This window comes from Gobius niger (assembly GCF_951799975.1).
Source record: "Gobius niger genome assembly, chromosome: 10".
Taxonomy (NCBI): Eukaryota; Metazoa; Chordata; class Actinopteri; order Gobiiformes; family Gobiidae; genus Gobius; species Gobius niger.
This window is the reverse complement of record NC_136861.1, coordinates 22,387,310-22,412,675: the sequence shown is the minus strand read 5'-3', so window position 1 is coordinate 22,412,675 and position 25,366 is coordinate 22,387,310. Positions and strand designations below refer to the sequence as shown.

The 25,366-nt window shown below is 42.5% G+C and overlaps 2 protein-coding genes across 3 annotated transcripts in view; one reads left to right on the top strand and one right to left on the bottom strand.

The window, feature by feature from the left end:
- Positions 1–2,749: 2,749 nt before the first annotated feature.
- Positions 2,750–8,409, bottom strand: tfap4 (transcription factor AP-4 (activating enhancer binding protein 4)). 2 transcript variants are annotated; one of them, XM_079564202.1, is made up of 7 exons: positions 8,040–8,404; positions 6,407–6,572; positions 6,187–6,285; positions 5,933–6,103; positions 5,717–5,860; positions 5,174–5,341; positions 2,750–5,094 (listed from the first exon to the last, which is right to left on the bottom strand). In XM_079564202.1, the coding sequence occupies exons 1-7, from the start codon at positions 8,126–8,128 to the stop codon at positions 4,936–4,938; spliced, it is 996 nt and encodes a 331-aa protein (XP_079420328.1). In that variant the 5' UTR covers positions 8,129–8,404; the 3' UTR covers positions 2,750–4,935. The 2 variants fall into 2 exon arrangements, with proteins under 2 accessions (XP_079420328.1, XP_079420327.1); XM_079564201.1 differs by having other exon boundaries at positions 5,717–6,103; positions 8,040–8,409.
- A 1,913-nt stretch (positions 8,410–10,322) lies between these two features.
- Positions 10,323–25,366, top strand: part of glis2b (GLIS family zinc finger 2b) — a 33,031-nt gene continuing 17,987 nt past the window's right edge. The window contains exon 1 of the mRNA XM_079564155.1: positions 10,323–11,133. The gene's annotated coding sequence lies outside the window, so the exon portion shown is untranslated. The remainder of the gene's footprint in view (positions 11,134–25,366) is intronic.

Sequence of the window (25,366 nt, the reverse complement as noted above, 5' to 3'; positions counted from 1 at the left end):
AAATAGGGCATAATGCTTGAGTGAGTGAATGAGTTAAGTGTTCATGACTATCTTGAAAAAGCACCTGTCTTAGCAGTCTGAAAAAGACTGATGGGACGGCAGCCCACTCTCCAAAAGTAGGATACAAGTTTTAGGTCTAGCTGTCATTGATTTAGTGGGCAATATAATGAATAACAGGTTTATACCAGTGAAGAGGCCATGTCGTGAAACAAACGTTCTTATGTCACTAATGTTTTACGTTCTGAAACATTAGGGAGACTGGCGTCAGCTGTTATATTTTTGCTTGAACAATGTAACTCATTGAGCTATGCCTCTCAAACCTTTACTCAAAATGCCCAAATGTGTTGGCTACAGACTGAACCAAATATTATTCCTGAAACATTAACACAGACACCATGAGATGGAGTCAAATCAAAAATGCCTTTGCAAAAACAGAGACACACTTTAGAATAGTCTTCAAAGCTGTTGTGTTGCAAAAGTAAAACAACAAAGAAACAAAAAACAAAGAATTTCATAACATTACGTGTCTATGTGTGTGTTTTGTGTCTCGATGTGTTCAGTGGGCAACTTGAAGATTATACCCTGGTGTATGAACGAGAGAGTGAATGGGTGAGTGGTTCCATGATGTAAAGTCCTTTGGGGAAAAAGCTCGATAGAAGTCGATACCATTTGGCATAAAAATCATTAGAAGAAGAAGAACTATACAAGAATTTAAAATAAATAAATAAATAAGATTAATTATCTGTACTTGCATACTAGCATAACAAATAGAAAGGGGAAAATGCACCACACTTTGTCGTTGAGAAGCCCTTTGTGTTCGTCTTGTGATCTCATTAGTTCATTTAAAAGCCTAAAACACAAAATCAGGTGTGAGCAAAAAAGTTAAAATAAATTTCTAACCTCAAAATCGTTTTTTTGCAGATAAAATCTGCGAAGAAAGACTTTCACGCTACAGACTGGTAGGATCATGTGACACTTATCAGTCTCTAAAGTGGTTGAACTGGTGCTGTACAACTGACCCTGTGTTACAACCAACCCCGGTCTCCTCTAACACTGGAAGTGAGTTCCACAATCCAAAGATTTAGCTAAGGCTTGCTCGTGGCCCATTTGTACAGTATGGTTACTCAGCAACCGTTATGGAAATTCTACCACTTCCCTGCTGTGCCCATTTCCTATAAGCCGACATCAGAGTTATATTGAAATGTCTTGAATCTACCCTAACCAAAATAAAATACTCTGCCTGTAAATGATAAATAATAGCATGGTGTTGGCTCACAAGCATTAAGATCAAACTGTATTATTGTAGAGGGACAAATGTGAACTGCAGAGTGTTTAAAAGCAAATAAAAAATGTCTTGTTCTTGCAAGACCTAAAATCCAGTTCAGCTAAAATATTACTTAGCTATGCAGAATGGATTTCTACTCTATCAAACCCCAACAAGCATTGTATCGTTTGTGTGATTGTGTATTTGTGTGTTTGTGTGTTTGTGTGTGTGTGTGTTTGTGTGTGTGTTTGTGTGTTTGTTTGTGTGTTTGTGTGTTTGTGTGTTTGTGTGTTTGTGTGTTTGTGTGTGTGTGTGTTTGTTTGTTTGTATACTTTGTTGCTCCCATAGGGCAATTTGTCCTTCGGATTTAACCCATCCTTCGATGCAGTGGTCGATGGCAGTACCGCGCCCGGGGACCCATCTCCATGATGTGGAGCCAGGCTGATGGTCAGAATCATCTGGCTGGAGGATTCACCTATTGTACATGTTTTAGTGGCAGGGGAAACCGGAGTACCCGGAAGAAAAAAAGAAAATGCAAACTCCACACAGAAAGGCACACAGAAACCTTCTAGCTGTGAAGCGGAGGTGCTAACCACTGAGCTACCGTGCCGTAACTGTCTCTTTCTCAAAGTATTCTCTGCAAAAGTCTCAACAGATAATAATCTGCCATAATCTATCTGAAAAACATTGCTAAAATCAGAGGAATAGTGCCAGACTTAGAGAGACTTATCCATGCATTTGTCTCCAGCAGGTTAGACTACTGTAACAGCTGCTCACTGTCAGACATCTGCAGAACATCCAGAACGCTGCTGCTCGAGTCCTGACAAGAACCAGGAAATACGACTATATTAGTCCAGTGCTCCGGTCTCTGCACTGGCTTCCTGTCACTCAGAGAATAGAATTTAAAACAGCTCTTCTTGTGTACAAGTCTTTTCATGGTTTAGCACCAAAGTACATCTCTGACATGTTACAGCCGTATGAACCATCTCGGGCCCTGAGAACTTCAGGGAGGGGCCTCCTGGTGGTTCCCAGAGTCAATAATAAACACAGTGAGGCTGCGTTTCAGTTTCATGCAGCTACAATCTGGAGCAGTCTTCACGAGGATGTGAGACAGGCCTCAACTCTGACAATGTTCAAGTCCAGGCTGAAAACAGTTATTTTTGCCCATGCATATGACTGAAAGTATTTTATATGCACTCTTGCCTTTTACTGTAATTGATTAATTTTATGTTGATGCTTTTATTGATTTTAACTTGTAATTTTATGCAACTGTGAAGCACTTTGAATTGCCTTGTGCATGAATTGTGCTCTACAAATAAACTTGCTTTGCCTTACTAATTTGCTACAAATTTATGAAGGATGACTGAAAATACAGTTTGATATTTAACAGACCATGTTTGTATAGACTGCGAAAAAAAAGAAAAGAAAAAACACTCCAGAGTTCAAAATTTAAAAAACAAGGTACAAACTTTATTATTCTGTCTTTACAAAGGCACAAGCCTCTTTTCCCCAAAACGTTTCTCTTAAACAAACAAATAGCTTCTTGATGACTGTATACAAAGACGGGTAGGAAAAAAAATAAAGATACAGCAAACAAAAAGATATGAACGTGACCAACTTCACACTGAGACAAAAGCATTGAGAGCATGAATGTTGACAAAATAAAATGTTTTGGGGCGATAGAACAAGATGTAGTTGCAAAGTTTTTAACCTCATGTAGCAACCGTACAAAGAGCCGTCTTTGTCTTACTCAAAGAAACTCCTTGTTTAGTACAGTAAGTGCTTATTAATCTTTGCCCAATTTTTGATCTCTCTCTGATATGTCTGTGCTTTCGAAAAACAAAAACAAACAAAAAAACAAAACAAAGAAAATTCCACATTGTCCAAAAGAAAGATTGAAGATACACTGGGGCCTGACGAAGAGTAATGCCATTTCTTGAGATGAACATTCTCTTTTGTTGATAGACTAAGTGCCCCTTTTGTTTTGTTCAACATGCCACAGTGCAGCAGACATCAATATATTTAAAGGGCAATTTTATAATAGATGCAATGTGTTTAACCTGAACACATTATCTGTCCAGCAGCTCCATCTATTTATGTACAGGGCAATGACTTTGAAGAAATGCAATTTTACACTTAAGAGCTGCATTCCGGATCTCTAAATGAACCAAGTATGGATTTTTCATGGTACACCTGGTCTCTCTATGTGCAGGGCAGATATGACAGTGGAATGTTAACAAGCACTGCATTAGTGCACAAAAACAAGTGCAAATCTAGACCTAGATCGACACTGTGCACTCGTTTCGGAAATCGAGTGCTTGCATCTAATTAGAATAAGCAACAAGTACAGTGACAAGAAATAAATGAAACCACACAAGTAACCTGCATATCTGGGCATATTTCCTACACCCCTGGGGGTTTAAGAGCCTTTAACGGGCACCGTGAGGTGAAAGCCAGAGGGAGTCATAGCACAAGTGTTATACTGTGTGTCTGTCAGAGCCCATGGGCTGTGTTAAGGCTGGCTTCACAGTAACTCCCTGCACCATAGTAACGCTACACGCCCCACCATCATCTGGCTGCAAAATAACTGCCACAGAAATGCTAACGAAGGAACATAAAAGTAAAATACAGGAAAAAAATACATAATACACGACAAGTGATATAGTTATGTCAAGAAATGCATAGAGCATCTATAGGCTGCCCATTTACTTCTACAACATTCATAGTTAAGGGAGCATTTCCTCACATTTTGAGCATAGTTTTCTCATTGGACACCGAAGTACAATGAAGAGCTTCTTTCAACATGCTCTTCATTCAGCAAAAGGATGATTGTATGTCAGTTATGTCTGGATATATGAGAAGGTTACAAGGCAGAGGAGGCGCACTGGAGGCTCCCAGTGTCCAGGCATCCTCGTTAGAGTTTAGACCCTGATGATTCTAATGAGAGGGCACAGCTCACACACAGTGAAGTGCCCATGTTTAGCTTATTAAAAAGCCAGGTGCTTTAAAAGGGAGGGTGTACATATCAAAGCACTGTATTTGTCAGGCATTGAGTAAAATAAACATGCAACAATGGGATTACTGGGAACCCAGCCCAGTCAAATGGCAACAAAGTAGAAGGCAAAAAAATAATATGAACCTTTAAGTGCACTCCGAAACCATTCTTGATTTCCTGTTAGCACCGATAAGTCATGAAAACAGCTTCTGTCAACATGATGCTTTTTGCTATATCTATTACATTCTCTTTGAATTTCTAGCTTAGAGAACCGTGAACATACAAAATATTCTCTTTCAGATAAATCATGGATCAATAAACATACTTGTAATCTCAAGATCCAAAAAGTTGTTTTGAGAAATGAAATTAGAAGTAGCATCAATACTTTCTGTGAATTCCATATAAAGCGGCAAATTGTGTACTTAATAAAGTAAAACCGCTTCCACTGATTCAAATTTGAAGGCGGTACACACAAATGCAATGCAGACTGCTCAAAATCAATGTAAACCAGTTTGAGAATCAGTCTACGCATGAGCTGACAAAAATAATGAAAACAAAAATAAAATAAAAATTGCAGAGTGCTTTAGTCTGTCAGTCAGCCCTATGAAGCTCCCCATAGTGCTTCTCGAGCTTGTACAAGAGTGTATGTACGGCATGCAGAATAAAGCGAAAGCTCTCAGGGCAGCGAGCAGTCGTCTGGCCCGTCGCTGTTAGAAGCTGTGTCTGAGCCTGCTGCTTCTGACAGAAGACGCCCCGAGGTAACAATAACCGCCCTCCTCGTCTCCTCCTCACCCGCACAAGCCTTACCCTGGGTGCCTTCAATATGCTGGATTGCCTGGAAACAAAATATACACAGATTAATTTGGCGCCCTCTGGTGGTCATACTTCTGTTCAGAGTCGTGATGGCTGCTCACTTGAACAATGGTGTCCAAATTCTGCCGTGATGTGGACACTGTGTTGATAACGGAGGCGGGACCCATCGTTACCACGTTGACGTGATGGGGTTGTGGAGGTTGAGCCGGTGCAGGGACAATAACCGTAGCATGATGAGTGGGGGCAGGTGGGGTGGCTGGGGGAAGCGCCTGAAAAAAATGTGCCAAAGCAGAATTTAAAATCAAACAGGCAAATACATTTCCAAAAAGTGCCCCAGTCATTTCTTTTCTCTGGGCTCAAAATCTTTCACATGAAGTTTCTTGTCAATCAATATCAGTATCAGTATCATTTTAAGGTTAGTGCAGGAACCAGATTGGCTAGTCTGACCGGTGATTGGTTTCTTTGTTGTTTACTAATACTGAAGATGACATGAAAGACAGGACTTTAATATAAGCCTTTAAGACAGTGCAAAAGTAGTTCTGTGACATATTCCCGACTCCTTCTAATCAATCTAATCCAGGGGAAATACACTGAAGATGGCCTTGCTGCTTGGCCATAGAAATTGTAACGTATGTCTTTCTCACCTGCGGGCTGTGCACAGGAGAAAGGTCCATCTCTAGCTGCTTCTGGTGCTGCAGACGGACAAGGCTTTGTGTTTGGTGATCCTGCACTTGTAGGGCAAGAACCTTCAGTTTCTCCGGATATAACTGGGCATCCAGTGAACGCATCTGGCAGACAGAGGGATGTTTAAAAACTACACTCAGTTGCCCCCGTTCTGTCTCATTGAAACTGTTATTTACTTGTTCTTCAAGGATCATCCGCACAGAACGCTCTTTCTCCAGCTGCTGCCTCAGCTCAATCATCTCACGTCTTAGATCTTCAGTCTTCTCCTCCTCCAGTATATCCGGAGAGCCAATGCCTTCATCTTTCTCCTCTGCACGCCTTCTTTTGGGAGATGAACCACTTAATTCCTTTGGAGAACATAGAAGAAGCACATAGTAAGATAATGTGCAGTTAAAACAGTCATGTTTTGGCAAATTATAGAGATAGCTACTTGTATGATTCGTTTGAGCTGACTGTTCTGTTGTAGTAGCCGTGTCTTCTCCTGCTCCAAAGTAAAAATGTACTCTGCTGTTTGTTGCAGGATAGCAGCCTGGTGAGAAAAGGACAAGATCAACTCAAATGTAATTGCTGTGAATATGGAGGCTCACAACGTGCAACTGAGGCGCCTCACATGCAACGGATTATTACACCAATTAGTCCGGGATTTCTACCTTGCTGAGCTTTTCTCCATCACTGTGTGGGATGAGAGTTTTAAGTGACTGGAAACCAGAATTAATGCTTTGCATACGCCGACGCTCATTGCTGTTGGCAATCTCTCTGCGTATCCGCCTCTCCTGGTCCCGGGCTGTCTCTGGTGTGAGAGGAATGTTGGCCAAACTGCAGGAGGAACAGGTGGAGACATGGTGAGTTTTCAATAAGTATTAGAACACAAACAGTGAAATGGATGTCATACATATATTTATGGTCATCTTCAATGAATATCCGTGAGTCATCTTCTGTACTCTACGGAGTACAGAAGATTACTCAAGAACCTTTGTTGCAGATGGACAACTCCTGTATGACTGAGAGCGTACACATATTTATGTTAATGATTTACTAGTAATTAATGATGTGATATGATAATACATCATCAACCACTATATCTGGCTGGACACTTGTCTGCACTATCTGAAAAACTAAGTACGAATGTGTAGCAGAGATGAAACATTGCAGCATTGGTTGGTTCATGGTTTTAAGTGTAATTCTATGTCTAAAATATAAATTGTTTGTGATTTCCAAAGCTTAATGTCAAACGTAGTTCATCTTACAGCTATACTGTCACTCGTGTATAACTGCACAAGTTCATTTCAGTCCGACGCAAGAATTCACGCGTTTGACGAGAAGAACTACATTTCCCAGAATGCCGTGTCACCAACACCGAGCAGCTGTAGATCCCTCCGCCTCCGTCTTCAGTCGGAGCTGCGGGCCTTCGCGACAACACACCCCCTTATAAATGTTACTCCATTTACAATTTCATTGACTCCACACACGGAAAGTGGGTCGAACAAACACAATGAGGAAGAGCGTTTTGATTTGTTGTTTAAAAAAGGCTATTCCTGAACATCACGAACCTTGTGAAAAACGCGTGCTTCAAGCACACTTTTCCTCTGCTCCGCCATTACAACAATGCGGCAGCATGGCAGAGGCACGGGGCGAAACGACGCAATGCGAGGGGCGAATATATGACTGTGCACACTCACACCTCGTACACCGAACTAAACGGTTATTATAACCCAGTAAAGCCGTATCAAGCGAGTTAAAATAACACCGGCGCTCAGGAAACCAGATCCACGGTCGCTTTAGCACAAGCCACAAGCATGGCCGCACTACCCACAGCAACTTCTGGTCGGTCTGAGGCAAAACGCTGAACCCCACAGCGTGAGAGTTGAAAGCACATTATTACAACTACGCCGACATCCGCGCACAATCCAACTCATTTTAATGCAAATCAAGGCACACAAATGACACTTGAGAATAATTAAAGGATAAATAGACCGTGGACGCGCTCTGCTGGGGAGTACAGCGTGGCGTGCGCAGTACCACGTGGTTTATGTTTGTTAGCCCAAAAATATATAATTTTAGAGTAAATGTGCGGAATAACCGGACGGGGTTGTAGACTTATCCTTGTACTACGCTGGAGATGTTCATGCAATAGCACATGTGGTCTAAAAACGAACGCCCGCGGCTTCCCGTGAGTGGACCGTGTACACAATAACACATCTGATGAAGCATGTTGCCTCAGCGCCTTGTAAAACAGATGACTTCTACAAACAGCATATGCACCAAACGTGTCCGTGGACCTACCTGCAGAGCCCTCCGATGACTTCTTTCTCCGTTTTCCTGAAATGCTGCAAAGAGGACACCTTCTGAGCTGGTACCATGAAATACTCCATGCTTACCACTCGCACAGCTTTTGGACCCCCCCTTCCCAAAAACGGACAAAAACAAACGCACTGGATTAAAATGAAAGCGACCGCGTTGTGCAGAGAAAACTGCGGTGATGAAACGCGGATAGATCCACAGTGAATATGTTAAAAAATCGGTCCGTGTAGCGTAGTAGTTTGAGGCTGCTGAGAGTTGTAATGTTACTCGTCTCCAGCTGATGGGGTTCCCTCGTTGTGTGTGGCGCTCTACCTCGCTCGCTCGCTCGCTCTCCCTCCCCTCGCTTTCTCCTTCTGCGTCGCCCTGTGTGTGTGTGTGTGTGTGCAGCTGATGGGATGGCTTTCAAGGCGGGAAACAGCTGGTAGGAGTCACACTGCACTACCGAGAGCGTCCTTCCGCAGAGAGAAGGCAGTGCTGCATGTAAACAAAGGACTATTTAGCGCGCCGGGTTCAACTTCTACTTATGCGTAAAGACAGTGTTGCAGGACGATGACAACATGTGATGGCACGTCGGTGGTGAAATGCCCGAGTCTATAGGAAATTTGACATAAATAACATGTGGGTTTGCATCACTTTTGGCCATAAACACACGCGTAATAATCCCTTTACCAAACAAACACCAATGTAGAATTATTCAGGCGCATTAGAAATATCAGATATTTCCGACGATATGTTCCATTGATAAGAAGCCGAAGACAATAGGCTACTTGGACACAATAACAGCTCCGAAACGAACAAGAGAGATCAGCTGATGAGTTGGCAAGCCACTCCAATGAGGCCACACAGCAACAGCGCGAGGGAGGGACCTGCACGGGGGCTTCTGGGGACAGCGCACAGTTGTCCAATTATCAACATAGGCTTAATGTAGGGAAGGCACACTTTGATCGCAACATGGAAAAATGTCGCAGCAGGCCACCAAAACGTTGGCTGTTACAGACCCACAAATGGCAGCTGGGGCCCATCTGTGAAAATGTGAAATATTGAAACATTTTAATTACATGTTCTATGTTTTACTGAATAAATATTGCCACATTCAAACACCCCTAATCAACCTAGGACAATGCAAGAGCCATCTGTGTGCATTTAGGCAGGTTAGGTCACGTATGCCCTCTAGCGGTGAATACGCAAATGACCGGACAACGTAACCCAAATGGACGAAGAGCAGAGAAACCAAAATGAATTCAGATCCATGTCAATAGAATATAAGAGTAAAAGCAAATAGGCCTGGACTTAGTTGCCTTTTTATCCCAACAGCTAATAGGCCCCGCCCTAACAGGGAATGCATTTCTTTTTCTTTCAATTTTGCTTTAATTTATTTTATTTTATTTATTTAATTGATGTATTTATTCATTCATTAATGTGTATGTGTATGTGTATGTATATGTGTGTATATGTTTTTGTTTTTTGTTGTTGTTTTTTACATCGGTTAGGCCATCTAGTTTGTAAGTTTTTTCAAGAATGGTGTTGGAGTTTATAAGATTTTTTTCTTCATCCAACTCCTGTTCTTCTTTTCATGGAATGTATTGTTTGTTTGTTTGTTTGTTTGTTTGTTTGTTTGTTTGTTGGATTGTTGCTTTTATGTTGCATTACCTCGAAAAAAGAATAAACAAAATGAAATTAAATGAAATGAAACTAATTTTTGGAGCCTATGTGGCAAACAGCACACATTTATAATGTGTAATAAATAAAGTTTCAGCACTTTGTTTATTTTGCTTATTAGTGATATTTGTTGGCTTAGGCTTTAGGCTATTCATTAACATATAGTAGCCAATACAAAAAAGGGAAGAAACCGGGGGAGAACAAAAAAATGCCTAATGAACAAAAAAAAGAAGCGAAAATCCGCATGACACGCCCCTTCTACACACCAAAAAATGACATCAAAACATGAACAACTACAACATTTGACAACATGCATTTTAGTCTGAAGTCAAGTAGCAAAACATGTACATTTGACCTAAAAGGCTGCAATGGGCCAATTGCGGATAGTTGCCTCAGCCAACAGGTGTCAATGGCCATGGCCCAAAGTGGGCTTATCAATATCAAGACTGTAAGTTGTTCATCTCTCAATTTCTGCAGTGAATTCATTCTTCATATTGTTTTCTCTTGTGTTAATTATGACCATGGAGCTCTCCGTGAAGACAGTCGGGAACGGGGAGAGTTTGGAGAGAAGCCTGGGACTGCCCTGCCGAGGGGCGGAGCAGTAAGCATGCGCTGAGCTGGCAGACTCTGGGCTGGTCCTGACGGGCTGGCTGGGCTCCGGGCGGCTGTCTGTGTGCTTCAGACGCTCGTGGAGGAGACTGCCATCAACATTGTCTCCATAAGTGCTTAGAGGCGAAGAACCCACAAGACACGGCCGTAACTGCGACCAAACACCACGGACAGCCACTCCTCGGCATCTGGAAAAGCACGACAGAAGAAGGAGACGATCCTCCTCCTTTACCATACGACCCCGCTGCTTACCCGCCCTACCTATCCAAGACCACTGCCATCCCTCTGGAGGACAACTCTTACCCCCCGAAGAGCCGCAGCACCTACTGGACCCCCTCTTGACCGACATTGCCATAAAGCGATGCTGCTAAAACAACGATGAAACCTTTACGTTTTTGATGAAAGCTACAGCACTGGGCTCCGTTTCTTAGTGGCAATAGTTACGGCTACAACATTGGGTCTCTACACTTTGACGTGTTCGCTGTGGAGCAATAATAATATGCACAAATCAGAGCTGAACGCGGACAAACTAGAATCTCATCCAATTTCACCTTAATTTGACGCAGTTTGGCTGCGTACGAGTGTGTAGCTGTTAGAAATAATTCTGACAATGGTCTCGACACAGACCTTCTCTATAAGCCTTTAATAACGTTATTACAATACGTGACAGTGCAAGTAAATTAAGTTCAAAGGAAGGAGTCACTAATCGGAGACGAGGTCTGAGCCAAAGGACTTGCGTGCAAAGTTTGCCCTGGAAAGGGCTAAGTCGGAGATATTTTGGCCGAATCCACGACGTTTTTCTTGTAAGGTAAGACCTGTCATCTCTATTTTTTTTTATTACAATTATTATTATTATTATTATTATCATTATTATTATTATTATAGTTCATATGATGATGATGATGATGATGATGATGATGATGATGATGATTAGTTTTGTCTCCGTCTCAGTGTTTTGTAAAACTTAGTTCCCACATTGTGACCTATTTTGATGGGATTTTCCAGCTGTCAGTCTTGCACCCAGGACCATCCAAAGAACGTCATTTATGTTTGTGTAGTAGGCGATGCAGACGTGATGACATGCCTACAATACTCAAGCTCACTTTTCACGTGACTGCGCCTCACATCTTGTTTTAATTTGCGTAGCTCTTTTTTTTTTTGGGCAATCCTGGCCCATAAGGGGCGTTCATCAGTGGTCCGCCAGCTGTTGTGCAAGATGCAGCCTTGTGCTCAGCTCTTCTGTCACAACATCTGATAAAGAGTTCAACGTCTACTGACTCTCACTTCAACCTCATTGGCAAAACAAAGATAGTGCGTGACCTGGTAACAACCAAAAAATCACTCCAATAATATCTTCGTGCAACCATGAGTCTTTTACTCAGCAACAGGCTTCTGTTCTGTAGTGTTTCAAATGAAGTGGCTATGGAAAGTGTGTTTCCTTTTCTGTTTCACAAAACACCAAGTTAGTTGAGGCCATGGATGTAGTGCAGGGGGCAATGATGAGCCCAGGCCAGTGAAAGAGCTATTTTCCTCCAATTAAGCCAGTGTGCTGTCCCTGAGCCTAATTGTGCCATTGAGTTTGGGATGGACGTCTTCTCATTGGCTGCCTCCCATGGGCCCATTGTTCTGGAAGATGCCAGAGGAAAGAGCTGAGTCCTGCCAAGGCAGACCTAATAAGGCCTGTACTGAAGAGGCTTAAGGCCCAATTATTATATAGCATGTAGTACAATGCATACAGTTATTTTGTGTTTAATGTTTGCCTATTTCCAAATGAAAGCGCATTGTTACGTGCTGAAGAATTTGAACCCTATGGCTCAGTCAGATAGCCTGTTAGCCCAGTGGAGGTCTGGCCGCTGGCCCAGTGGACCCCCTCTAAAGTATGCAGAGAGAGAGGCCACATGGGTTTTCCAGCCTGGGAGGACTCTGACTCCCTCCTCCAGGCCCCTGCGTTTTAATCCATAACCTCTGTGTGAACTGTGTATGCAGGTGCTCCTCACGTCCATTGCCTGCCATTTATTCAACCAGCTGATATTCTCTTTATCATTCTTGTTTCGTGTTCATGTGATGACATAACCATGGACATTTAGTGGGTAACATTCGCAAACTCCAGCCCCCATACTTCATTTCCTTAACGTTATTGTTTTAAGCTATTGCATTACTTTGGTCACTGGCAATGAGTTACCTGCATACCTATTTGATGAACCTAAGCCACGGGTTAATACTGATTCTTCCTTTGTGCATGAGGTTATGACATCATCAACTTATTGTCACCAAACCTCCGCCTCTGCCCCCTTTGCCCCACTGTGTCTAGTAGTTAGGCAACAACTCAAAGGCTCTCTGCTCACTGCACTACAAAGCCAGATGTCTACTGGGTCCAGCTGTCCATCCCTGTGGTGGTATTCCTCTCTCACAGGATGTGCTTCTTTGCAGTGCATTTTCTCTTCCTGCTCTGCCGCATTCTTGGCCACATGGAACGTTCAACAGCTGTTCGAGCAGTTTTGTCTACTGCCTTACCAATCACTTGACCCTGTAAATATTATGTCAGGGTATTGTGGGTGCGGTTGCCGTCATCATTTCTGTGACGTCACAACCCCTGAGAGGCTCAATCAAAGGGTAATGGTTAGGTGGACACTAATGGTACGGTCACACAGCGAGGAAGCCGCAGCGCATTTGTACTTGATTTCACACACACGGACCAATAGGCAGCAACTAAGCATGCTCCTTATGACCTGTCAAAGCGAAACTCCATGGAATTGAGCTGGTGTTGACCCACCCCCGGCAAAGTTAGGACAAAGAGTCAGGTCTGATGAAAGGTGAGCCAGCTCGCAGTAAAGAAGCATTTTTTTTAAAGGTAATTTCCATGAACAAAACACCTTTAATGAATATATGCTTGTATTTTTAGTCTATTTATTGGGTGACCTGTTGATTTATACTGTAAAGTTGGTTATCCATGAGCCCATTTTCTAACCACTTTGGGAAATAAAGCACTGCTGATGATAACATGCATTGCAGTCACACAAGCCGCACAAATGTCATGAGAGAGTCATTGTGGGGGAAAGTGAGTGTGAATTAAAATCACAGCAGGGATCCTGAGCAGCTGGGGATTACGGTCAAAGCTAAAAGGCAACTCTGCAGCAGGGGACGGAGGATTACAGTGGTCAGTGAATAAGGCGACATGTCGTGAAAACAAGGAACCCATACACTGCTCTTAGCATCATCAGAAATATGTCCCACAGTGGTTATTGTGCTGCACAAGAGCATTAGAGTCTCCAACCTGTTGATTCGCAGAAGAGTGATTAAAAGATAAAGATTACTCTTCACCACGTAACTGCTGAAAAAGTACCGCTGACAGTCAGAGCCTTGCCTTCCATGTATGCCTCATTTTGTTGGAGACTGGAGTTGAGCTTTGCTTGCACCAAATATTTTATCTGTAACTCTTTCCATATGTGCTGCAGAGGAGGTGACAGAGTGGGGCTAGGGCGAGCAGTGATGGGCCAGATTTTTGGACTCATTTGTTGAGAATAGACAAAGCGGATACAGAGGCTGACTCACTGAGTTAGGAGCCGAAGGAGACTGGTGCATACCGCTCTGCTCCTTGGCTGGCTCCGCACACAGACCGTGCATTTTTCTGCAGTTAAACTGTAACCACTAATCACTTCACGGCCTCACTGTTTCCCTCCTGCTACAGGCCGTTCCTGCGTCCCTAGGGCAGGTTAAAAAGCCCCTTAGGGGTAAATCTGCTTCGGCCCTTTTAAATCACCTGCATGGGGCATCCCAAAGTAGCACTCTGCTGTTGGTCGCTCAGTGATCTGACATGGTGAAATGTATGGGTCAGTTCCTCTGCTGTAAGTCCACAAGCCTGCATTTCCAAAATAAACACAGACAACCCAGTGCCTCGCTCCAGCAACCCCACCCACCTCTTCTCATTCTCTTTAATGCTCCTTCTGGGCTCCCCACTCACTCTTTGTATCGTGAGAGAATTTTAACTTCAGGCCCTGTAGACAATATGCAGACCATGTCTGGGCCTGGGCACATGGAGGAGGAAAATTTAAAGAGAGAATAGGACTAAAGCCAGTACATAAAAGAACAGCAGCAATGTATGTGAGCTGTGGGGAAACGGGAACACTGTCCAGTTTCCATGTGAGATTGAGTTGGTGATAGCCAGGGGAGGTTTGCCAGGGTCTGGGAGCTGTATTGTAAGTATGCAGTGCATTTTGAATAGGCACAGATGGTTTGTATTATTATTTACTTGACTAGCCAACACCCATGGTAGTTCAGGATACTCTGCGGTGTTACAGCACTTCAGTAGGGCCGAGGTATGCATGTGTGTGTTTGCTTGTTTGAAGAGAAAAAGGGAGGAGTCAGTGAGGGGGCTCTGTCTGTAAGTACAGCTCAGGAATAACAGAGGGAAGGGGCGAGTTTCTTACGCAGGGTTGCATGAGGGAGACGTGGGTGAGGCTTTTTAAAGACTCAAAAACGTCTCTCAAGTCTGGGCCTGGCTATGTGGCTAGGCATATCCAGTCCTGTCAGCCTCCAGACTATGCCCCCTTCACCCCCCACCCACCCACTGCTCCACCCACGCTCCCTCCATCCCTGACTTCACTTTCCAGAACCAAACTCCTTCTTTGTGGGATATTTTTCTCTACACATTATACATTTGAGACTTCCTTTATTGGTACATTATATTATTATTGTTACCGTTTTCCCCTTAACTATTCCTATCAGCTGGACAGGGCAGAGGATTGATGCAAATTGTGTGTAATGAGGCATTACTTTAAGTCTGGGCATGTAACGTTCACAACTAATTGACTGCCTCTTGCGTTTCTTTGCTGCCTGTGCCAGCTTTGTAGGTAGAATGTGTGCAAAACAAATGTCTCTCAAATTATTATTAATTGGTTACTACCTCAGCTTGTTGCAGTGAAATGAAGATCCTGCTTTCTCAATTTTACAACACTACACCCTTCTCTGTCTGTCGCATCTCCGCCACCCTCCATCTGTCCCCTTGCATCTGTCTTGATGCTCTCTTTTGCTGCTTCTTTGGTTTTGGATGGAGACGTACTATAGGCGAAAGCTGTAGGGTGGAGCTTGTCGCTCACTCCGCACACAGGACTCTGCAGAGCGACTAGAGCAAGAGAGATAAAGTGAAATAGAGAAAAAAAGACCATCATATTGACCTTGTCTTGTTGCCAGGCCGTTGTGGGAGGGGTGCGGGGGTACGTTTTAAAAGGAAAACAGGGGCTCGCTGTGTGAGAAATAGGCAGCACATAAGGCAGTAGTTAAGCTGGCACGGTCCGCCCGAGTCTAGAGTGTGCATGTATATATGAGATCACAGGCTGGAACAGGAGGGGGGCATGCCAGGGCACCATAATCAGCCTGCCCCACTCAAATGCATACATACATCACGTCACATAGTCCGCTAATTGCTCTCTGCTGTTATGTATTTCTCCCTCTTCCTGTTTTCTTTCCTTTCCAATGCACTTTGGTTTAGAGTGCCTGCCTGGCTTCTCCTGACTGTACGTAAACACTCTTTGGCACAATGATAGGGGTTTATTATGAGCAGACCCAGTGGTTCAGGAAGTATTCGTGCCACTTTATTCCTATGTTTTGTTTGGGTTTTTCTTCCCCCCCCCACAAATTTTCCACATTTTCAAGACCTTTTGTATTTTCAGTACATCATGGCAGCTTAATGAGAATGTATATGTATTTTTTTTTGTATTAGGCTGATAATAAAATTGTAATTATTTACTTCGGTATAATAGATCTCATTAAGGGACTGAGGAATATCATCAGTTATTATACATTTTCACCAAGAATGCTGATACTGATGTTTTAAAAGTCATTCCTGGTTGTCTTGGCTCACAGTCCAGACATTGTAGGCAAAGAGGCAGAGGTGAGTAGCACTCAGATACATTTACTCAAGTACATGCACTTTTTACTTGAGTAATATAATGGCCTATCTGTACTTGAGTAAATCTGTAAGTGGCAAAAGCTTCATGTGACACATAAACGATTTAGTTTGTGTTGCGTGTGTTTTATTCTTCAGACCTATTAATTTGGTTTGTTTTCTGGCATTTCTTTTGAAAGTACTCACATCATTTTATGTTTTGTTTTTCATCATTTATGTCACCGCTGAATCGTAAATCAGACTTCTACGCTCAGTACAGGTCCTTTTTTACTCTTTCTTAAGTCATTATTTCAGTCACTACTTTTTACTTCTTCATGAGTAAAATTATTTCAAGGTAACTCTACCTGCTTTTGTTGTGCCTGTCTTTTACTAAAGCTAATTTGTAGTGCATTTGTTTTTTTATTGTTTTTATGATCTCATGTGCAGCACTTTGGAAACGTTCTTGTTGTTTAAATGTGCTATAAAAATTAAGTGCATTGGATCGGAAGTTGATCCATTTTGGCAGAAAGGAAATTCATGGTTAAATGTAGTCTTAAACCTGTTACCTGCCGATCAGGGGGCTAGGGTTAGGGTTAGGGTTGGATATGATTAGGGTTAAGAATGGCAAATGTAATGTAAGTTGTGTTTCCCTCATACAGATCTCACACATATTTTCAGAAACTAGAAGGTCTTGGCTTTCAAATGAGGTATCGCACTGGCATACAGGCTGTAAGCTCTTCAGTCAATACGCTTTGAGATTTTGATATAAATAGTGGTTAACCCTAACCCCAAGGCGGCAGTTAACAGGTTAACTTTGACTTGAACTCTCCAACCTGGGTTATACAGCAAATTAACAAACATTTACATAACGGACTTTAATTTGATTTGACCATTATTTTCAAGGAAAGTCCCACTGAGATTAAGAATCTCTTGTCCCCTTTTCACCATATATCCTCCTCCGCCTTTTAGCTTTGGTTTTCTGATTTGGCATAGGTTTTCAGCCAGATGCTGAAACCTTCATGGCACTGTAGACTTATGATTACTGTCAGTCAGTATTATTGCCGGTCTATGAAGTGTTTTGTTCTCCTCTTTCATTGAGGAGCAGCAGACTCCGTAAGGGGTTGGCTGCGTCAAGGACAAAAAATCTGGGCATAATTTGTTTTGATGACACAGTTGAAAATGACTTTGAGCAGTGGTTCTCAAACTGATACACCACATTTCAGCTTCTTCAGGTTTCACTCACGGTCACATGCAATTTTTTACTTTGTTCATTTAATCAGAGATAATTTATTTAATTTATGTTTTTTCTACTTTGCACATGATTTACATACATCAGTTAAATTTTTGTCTACTTTCAACCCTTTTTTCGACCTGTTTAGTCCTGATTTGATCTTGATAGGCCTGGAAGCGTCAAGGGTTGGCAATATAAGCTTATACTCTTCGGTCAGTTTTTAAAGGTGCTTTATGCAACTTTTTATGCGAAAAAAAAGTTGATGTTTGTGAGTATTTGACCTTGTAGTGACACAGGGCTGTATGAGTGGTCAGCATGGCGCCTTTGCTTTCCATCACAGCGGTCTCTTGGACGCTCCAGCATCAATTGCTTTGCATGTTTTCTGGTGAGATGGTCCGTCAACAGTTGATCCTGGAGTGTCCTAGAGACCACTGTGATGGAAAGTAAAGGCGCCATGCTGACCACTCATACAGCTGCTGGGTCACTGCAAGGTCAAATACGTACAAATATCAACTTTTTTTTTTTCATATAAAAAGCTGCATAATGCACCTTCAAGTGGCAAATTGCAATTTCTGCTTGCTTACGACAAAAAAGATCCACATACCTACATACTGTGGCATGTGAAACGGAAAATAGGGCGATACCAGTACTTTAAACGTTGTTTTTTGATACCAATACCTGAACAGTAATTTTTTTTCGATACCTACACTAAAATATTTGTCATCTCGAACCAGAAAACAGAACAAAAATGGTCATTTACTCCATAAAATTCATAAATTTGTATTATTTATTTGAGTAACTTCCTTTAAAGCAGTACTAAGTAACGTGTTTACTATAATAAATCCTTTCCGTAGTCCATCAAAGCTAACTGTGGGCTAGTAGTAGCGTAGTATTTACTCTCACGGACAATTAATGAGTTAAAAAAACACAATAAGCCTCTAGGGGCATAAGTTACTTAGTACTGCTTTAAAGGGATATTTCAGGATTTGTGACATAGGGCCTCATTTATCCAGTGTTGCTACTTTCTGGAGATATTTTTTTTGTATTTCATGCAGTTCTTATGTTTGAAGAGTTTCGTGATGCTAGGCTAGTGCAAGGCTAGCGCATTTCTACGATATCAGCTAGCCTGCATTAAAAACAGTCTGACCCGCTCCACAGTGCACCTGAGGCCAATCACTTATATCACCAGACTAACCACCAGACTAACCATATAAATGTCTGTGTTGATAGAATAATTTTAACCATTTTGCATTTAAAATACCTTATATTTGAGAAGCATCAGCTTCGTGGTTGTATACGCTACGCGGCGGCGGAGTGATCTGCTAGAAAATAGTCCCCCAAAATGCGATCATTCGTGTGATGCAAGGTCAGTTATATTCCAAAAAAATATTCTATCGACACAGACAATTATATCGTAAGTCTGGCATTATAAGTGATTTACAAAAAAAAATATCTCCAGAAATCAGCAACACTCTGGATAACTAGGAAATGAGGCCCTATGTCAAAAATCCGGAAATATCCCTTTAATGCTGTCCCTAGACCTATAGGCTAAAAGTCACCAAAACCTGGTCTCCAGTAGTATTTCACCTTTTTTTTTTTTTTCGACACCATCATGGTGCCCAGCCCTTCTGATGGGTCAAAATCTGTTTGGAGCGTGCAAGTCATCGCTCAGCATTGCTTCGCCTTGCGCATTAACCAGAGCAGCCCTGTCCAGCCGCACATCTGCTCTGTGTAGCCCCCACTTGTTGACTTTTACAGGCTGCTCCACAGGTGTCACCCAGGCCTCTCTGCTGGGACAGGGAGTGGCCTAAAAGAGAAGAACTGTGCCTATTGGGAAGGGAACACCCCCGTAGTGCCGCGTCCAATAGTGCCTGGCCAGTCTGACGAGGACAGACTGTTGCCCTCAGCCTCCCCATTGCATAAAGCTGTTGTTGAGATCATGTTACCCCTGCTTTTGAATAAGAAGAACGGCTTCCCAGGGAGTTCACTATGCGCCTCCATCTTATTGAGTTGCAAGTAGCCAGGGTCAGTCGGTGTGTGTGTGTGTGTGTGTGTGTGTGTGTATGGGCGAATTGGGGTTTGGTTCTCATGCGTGTGGTGCCATAATATCCCCGTCCAGGAAATGACTGTGAGACAGGCGCACCCCTCCCAAAAGCTTGGAGCAGTACCACAGAGCTCTGAACTGGCCTGAACTCCCCTGCACGTAGCATAAGGAGCTTCTCACGAGGGTCCGTGTGTGAGCTGTTGGCGCGCTCACGTGTGCGCTACATTATACATCTATATGCCTTATTGTTGCCGAGGGACACGCAGCGTTTTGGCACACTACCTGGCGCTGAAATACGCCCTGCGGTTTTGCTCGCGATACCACATTTTCCATTCGCAGGGCTCTTGTAAATCATGCTACGAATTCCTTTAATGTCGGAAAGAGAGAAGTTGCTCAAAGTTTCACTGCAGAGATGGATAAGTCTGCAGTTATTTTTCACTGAGACATACCTTTATGTGAAAGTATTTGATGGAGACTGATGGTACATTTTTGTGGTTTGGGTATTTTTGCCTACCTTTTACTGTTGCTGCAGCACTGCCAAGTGGCTTAGAGGTTAAAGTGGAGCAAATACTACATGTATCTTGCCTCTGTCAGTAAAACAGATACTTGTTAAGGCTACAGTTCAGAAAAAAAAAAATGTCAATACATTTCGGCACTGTACTTTTCATGAAATTTAAATATGTTGTGATCAAAATGGATCAAATGGAATGAAATGAAAAGTCATGGCTTTAACTGAACTTCTGCACATTTTTATGTATATTGTGGCGTCTTGCGATATAGATATTGCATCATCCATTGCAATAATAATTCTAATCATTGCTCTCTCTTTAGTTGCACTGTTCCTAGACTTTGGCTTTGTCTGTGTCAGTCAGTCAACAACTTCTTTTACTTGACCCTTTGTTCATGAGTGTCGCCTTCGGGGAGCACGGTGAAAACTTGGCGAGGCAAGCCTGTAGATAAGATAGGACGTTATTGAGCTCACATTAGAGAAATTCACATGTTGTAGCAGATCTCAACAACACTCAGAGGATGCAAAGAGGCAGAAAGAATGTATATCTGCCATGGCGATGTGTGGTGTGCAATCTCCATCTTTGCATGATTCTTTGATAAAAATCAGCCAGAATCAGATTCAGAATCAGAATCAGAATAGTATTTATTGCCATTGCAGGAGAACAGGTTCACAAGCTAGGATTTTTCTTGGTACATTGCACAATGGTAGAAAAAATGTTTGATGCTCAGATTGGTCTTGTGTGATGTGGAAGAATGTGTGGACTATGACGAGCATACCTGTCATAGTGTAAACAGGGTGCCCCTCGTCTCATTTTCAGCGATATTTCATTCCATTCTAATCTTTTACTCCGCTCTGTCGGGAAAGTGAAATGCAAAATGGTCCTGTTATTTTGATGTTATAACAAACTCTCGTGTCTTATTGCCAGTGGAGCTGTTAGATATTGTTGGTACAAGTGAGTCAGCGGGTTGACAGTGTTTAGTGTGGGAGTAACTGAGAGGCGTCACTTCCGAAACGCGGACCCCTTCCAGAGAGAGCAGACACAGCTGGTTAGTGGGCTGGAGGAGGTCCGGGGCAGGGATGGAGAAAATATCTCTTGATTCCTCGCGAACAAATTAGGGCTGCAGATAATCCATATAGTAAAAAAGAACTTACCTATAATCATCCAAACGCTTGTAAACGCAACAACAGTGGTGCCAGTAAGTCCCTGTTTTAGACACTCATTTGGCCTGATGTTAATGTCATGTACATTTTTTTTTTCACAATGACGATCCCCCTTCAAACCCCTAATCTTACGTGAATAGTGGAAGAGACTCTTGTTAATTATGTTACCAGAGATTATGGAGTGGAGCATGTTATTCTGATGTACCATATAAGACAAAGGAAACTCTCATTACTACTAGAATGTAGAGTTTTTATTCATATAAGGGAACAGAAAACTCTGATTCACACTCCAGGTGCCTCTGTTAATGGGAGTTTGCAAAAGCATACTTTGTACTATATTTTTACATTGTTAAAGGGATTATCTACACATCATCTAAGGAAGCCAAATGTTGCACTGGGAATAGTCTCAAAAAACGGCTCCAATTTCTGAAAATTTACAGCAAAATGCCTCATTCTTTTGTTCACCCCTGACCAAAATGATGCCTGCTGCACACAGAGGAATGGAGTAAAAAGACTATTTCTCTTTTATGGCCAGCACCAACTCGGGGCTGTTTTTCTTCCTCGGTTCTGGCTGGGGTTTATCCACCTCTCCTCCTCCCTCCTTTCCTCTCCTGTTGCTCTCCTGCCCGGCGCAGTAGACTTGGCTGCTGCTGAGCCCACTCCAGACCCTGTGATTGCGCGCAGGAGTCAGGGATTGCATCACCGCCTTGTGGGGAGAGGCCACAGGAATGGGCCCTGAGACAGAGAACAGCAGAGGAAGAAAGTATGAAACGGGAAGAGCGATGAGAGACGAGTGAGGCCAGGGAACTCTGAACAGGGCGCGTGCATGTTATTTTGGCAGGGTCTCTCATAAAATATACTTTATGTACGGTCGGACATTGTGGTGTTGAAACTGTATGTTGTGATGGAGAAACAAACTATTCGACACAACTGATAAAAAGATACTCTATGGTCAGTAAATATGAAACATTTTAAGTAAAAGTTGTCATACAGGAGACAGTAGTTGCTTGTTAGTGTTAGCAAACATTCAATAGCAATGTATTGTGAACAAACTACAGACAGAAACATGTAATTGTCATCAGAATGTTTTTTTGTCGATGGGTCATAGGCCTTTGTCATGGCGACATGTAAACAGGCAGCAACCTCCCTCTCTCTCGGTACAGCTGCATTTTTTTTTTTTTTACCTTTTTCTGCAAACTGCATTTGTGGTTTCTGTAAATTACTTTACTGTACTGATGCTTTTGTACGTGCTTGCCGTGTTTTTGTGGGGATTGGTGGATTTTTTTTACTGCAAAGAGTCCATAATGGTTCTGAAGAAAGCAACTTTTTTTTTTTTAAAGTGAACAGCTAGCTTATCAGCTAAACCCATATGAGACCTACAAATTTCTTCCTCTAAGCCCTCTACACATGCAGGATAATGGAGGCGTCACAAGAAGAGCTACAGGAAACAAGGAAGGGACAAACGAGGAGGTATCCGGGCAAGACTCACAGCTAAGCCACATATGCATTACATTAGTCAGAACTTCTATTGTTCTGGCTAATGTACGTTCACAGGAGAATAAAACAGATTAACCGCTAAGCTCCTCCCAGAAGATGGTGAAAGACTGTTGTGGAGCGGAGAGAGCTGCACAGGAGGAAGAGGGAGGAGGAGGAGCTGACCAGTGCAAGACACCACGCTCTGAAACATTGGCAAATCCAGGAGGCGCCGCACCGTTTCAGAGGATCAGCGGAGACTGAAGGCAGCCAGCCAGGTTTCCTCCGGTTGCTGCGGTTTCCCCGACCTCCAAAAACATGCTGGTCAGGTCGGCCCACAGTGGTGGCGCGGCTCAGTCGCAGCGGCTCAGGACTAACACCTGAACACTTTTTTGTTGTACGTTTGTACAATGACAAATAAAGCACTGACTTATTTAAGAAAAATGATGGTAGTTGTTAGCCTTGTGATCAGGGCATTAATTGACAATCAATCAATGTATTATTGTGGTAAAACATTAAGAACAAATCTTTATTTACAATGTTGGCCTGAAAATGCGTAAAGTGCTCGTAAAGGGACCGGTCAGGGGGATACAAGACAAACAATTACAACAAATAGTTATGGTATATATAGGGAATTAGTAGCAAATCAATATTGTACAGGGTCAATCTGCAAAAAGCTTGTAGGTGACGAAATGTGGAAGGTGGGTCCCGAATGTGCACCGGAGGAGCACCACTGCAACAATACAGAGCCTGTTGGGTTGTGTAAAAGTACAGGAGATCACTGATGAGGAACGAGGGGGGAAATTATTTCTTTTTTTCCTTCTAGACTCCGGGAGGTACAGAGTTAGTGGGAGGTCAAAGCATAAGCCAGGGTGGGGACGTCTATCAAATCTCCCGTGTGCAAAGACAAACACATTCTTCTCTCTCTCTCTGTCTCTGTCTCTCTCTCTCTCCTCTTTTGTTGCGTCCTGTTGCTTTTTCATTGGTTCCTGCTGTGCTCCAAAACCTGCAATGTTGTGAAATGCTTCACAATATTGTAGGATTACTCACTGCGTTCAAAGCCCTTGTGCTGCAAAGTATTCTCTCTTGTAGGTTATTACCACCAGCAAAGATTGAATGGGTATATACGCATGTCATTTGAGATTTTAATCAAAGGAACCAAACTGAATGAAAACACATGTTGCAACACGTGGCCCCTCAATCGCATACTGTTTATGTCATATAGCAGCTACTAGGGAGGCTAATAAATAGACTCTGGCTTGGGGGAAATTTCCGAAGCTCATGCCAGTGTGTGCAGCTTTCCTCTCCCCTATACCTGCCTTCTCACTTTTCATTTGTTCAGGCTAAATAGTTTGGACTTGGACCATTTCGCAAAACCCTTCCTGAGTGAGTGCTTTTAGGCATTGCTGCAAGACGGACAATGAACAATACAAATTCAAAGCAGCAATATGTTCACTTATGGTGAATGTGTCATTTTCCTTCCTATTGGCATTCTTATATGTTTTTTGTCCCTTTGAAAAAACTAAATACCACTATGAAGGTAGATTAGTATTTCTATAAACAAGATTTAAAGAGAAAAGCATTTGTTGTGCTATTGCTGAGGAGGGTCAGTGATAACTGCCACTGGCTTCAAAGTTGGTCCATCCTCTGAATGAAATGTATTAGTGTACAAGGGAAGTTACAGCATACAATACTCAAAAAAGGAAAATAAAGGCATAATAAAGGATATTTTTAGAAGGAAATCCAAAGGGATTAACTGTTGTAACTGTAACTCCTTAAGTGTAATACACCCCAGACAGACAAGATGATTTTGCAAAGAGAAAACAAGACGAAAACCGTAGCTTTGTGTTTACACCTAATCTGAATAGTAGTCATTCGGTGCACAGTGACATGTGTTATGTACTTTGATACATATGAGTTGTTTGGCCAAATTTGACTCATAAAGCCAATGTGAGAACATAAAACACCCCTGGGAATCTATTGGAAAGGACGAGAGAGCGACTGTCTGGCGATGACTCTTTTGAAAAGTGCATTGTAAATCTTAAACAGTGGCTTTGGGTGTATGGTTCTCATCTTAAACTGAGGGTTTTGATTAATTCCCAGCTCTGGCCAGTGCATTGTTTCTTTGTGTCTTTGGCCAAGACCCCTTAACCTGCCTTGCCTATTGTAGGAAAGGTTTTACTGTGGGAAAACCCCTGGACAACTGAGAGCTTACTCAAACAACCATGCAGATGAATAATGCAGGTGTCTAAGGCCATTGGCCTCTATAACGCTGTAGCTTGTTACGACAGATTTAGGATATTGAAGGAATAGCACACTCTCAGGAGGCTGCGAGTGCTCTATAGGATATTCGCTCGGCGATAGGATATAGGATATAGGATATAGGATATAGGATATAGGATATAGGATATAGGATATAGGATATAACATGACAGTGTTTGGATTTTAAGTACATTAATCCTCTCTGCATGGCAAAAAGAACAATTCTTTTGCCTGTAATCCCTCATATATGTCTGTAACATTCTAAGATTAATGACATCACACAATTCAGTTTTCACTTTCAACTTTCAGCATCAGTTCCAAAATCAGGAAAGCTAAACTTGCTAAACTCAGTTGCATTGTGCCACAGTTGACATTATAAAGCTGCTTAAGCCCCTTAGACTTATACCATGCACCAGTTCACCCTTGTGCCCACTCACCCATCCACATCTGCCCCCCGCCCCCACCCCCAGTGTTC

What these genes read in the sequence shown, in the direction of transcription:
- tfap4 (XM_079564201.1), bottom strand. Translation starts at nt 8,128, where the DNA reads ATGGAGTATTTCATGGTACCAGCTCAGAAGGTGTCCTCTTTGCAGCAT. An exon ending in ATGGAGAAAAGCTCAGCAAG is followed by an intron (nt 6,286 to 6,406) that starts GTAGAAATCCCG and finishes TTTTCTCACCAG; the next exon opens with GCTGCTATCCTGCAACAAAC. An exon ending in ATTTGGACACCATTGTTCAA is followed by an intron (nt 5,095 to 5,173) that starts GTGAGCAGCCAT and finishes TTTTGTTTCCAG; the next exon opens with GCAATCCAGCATATTGAAGG.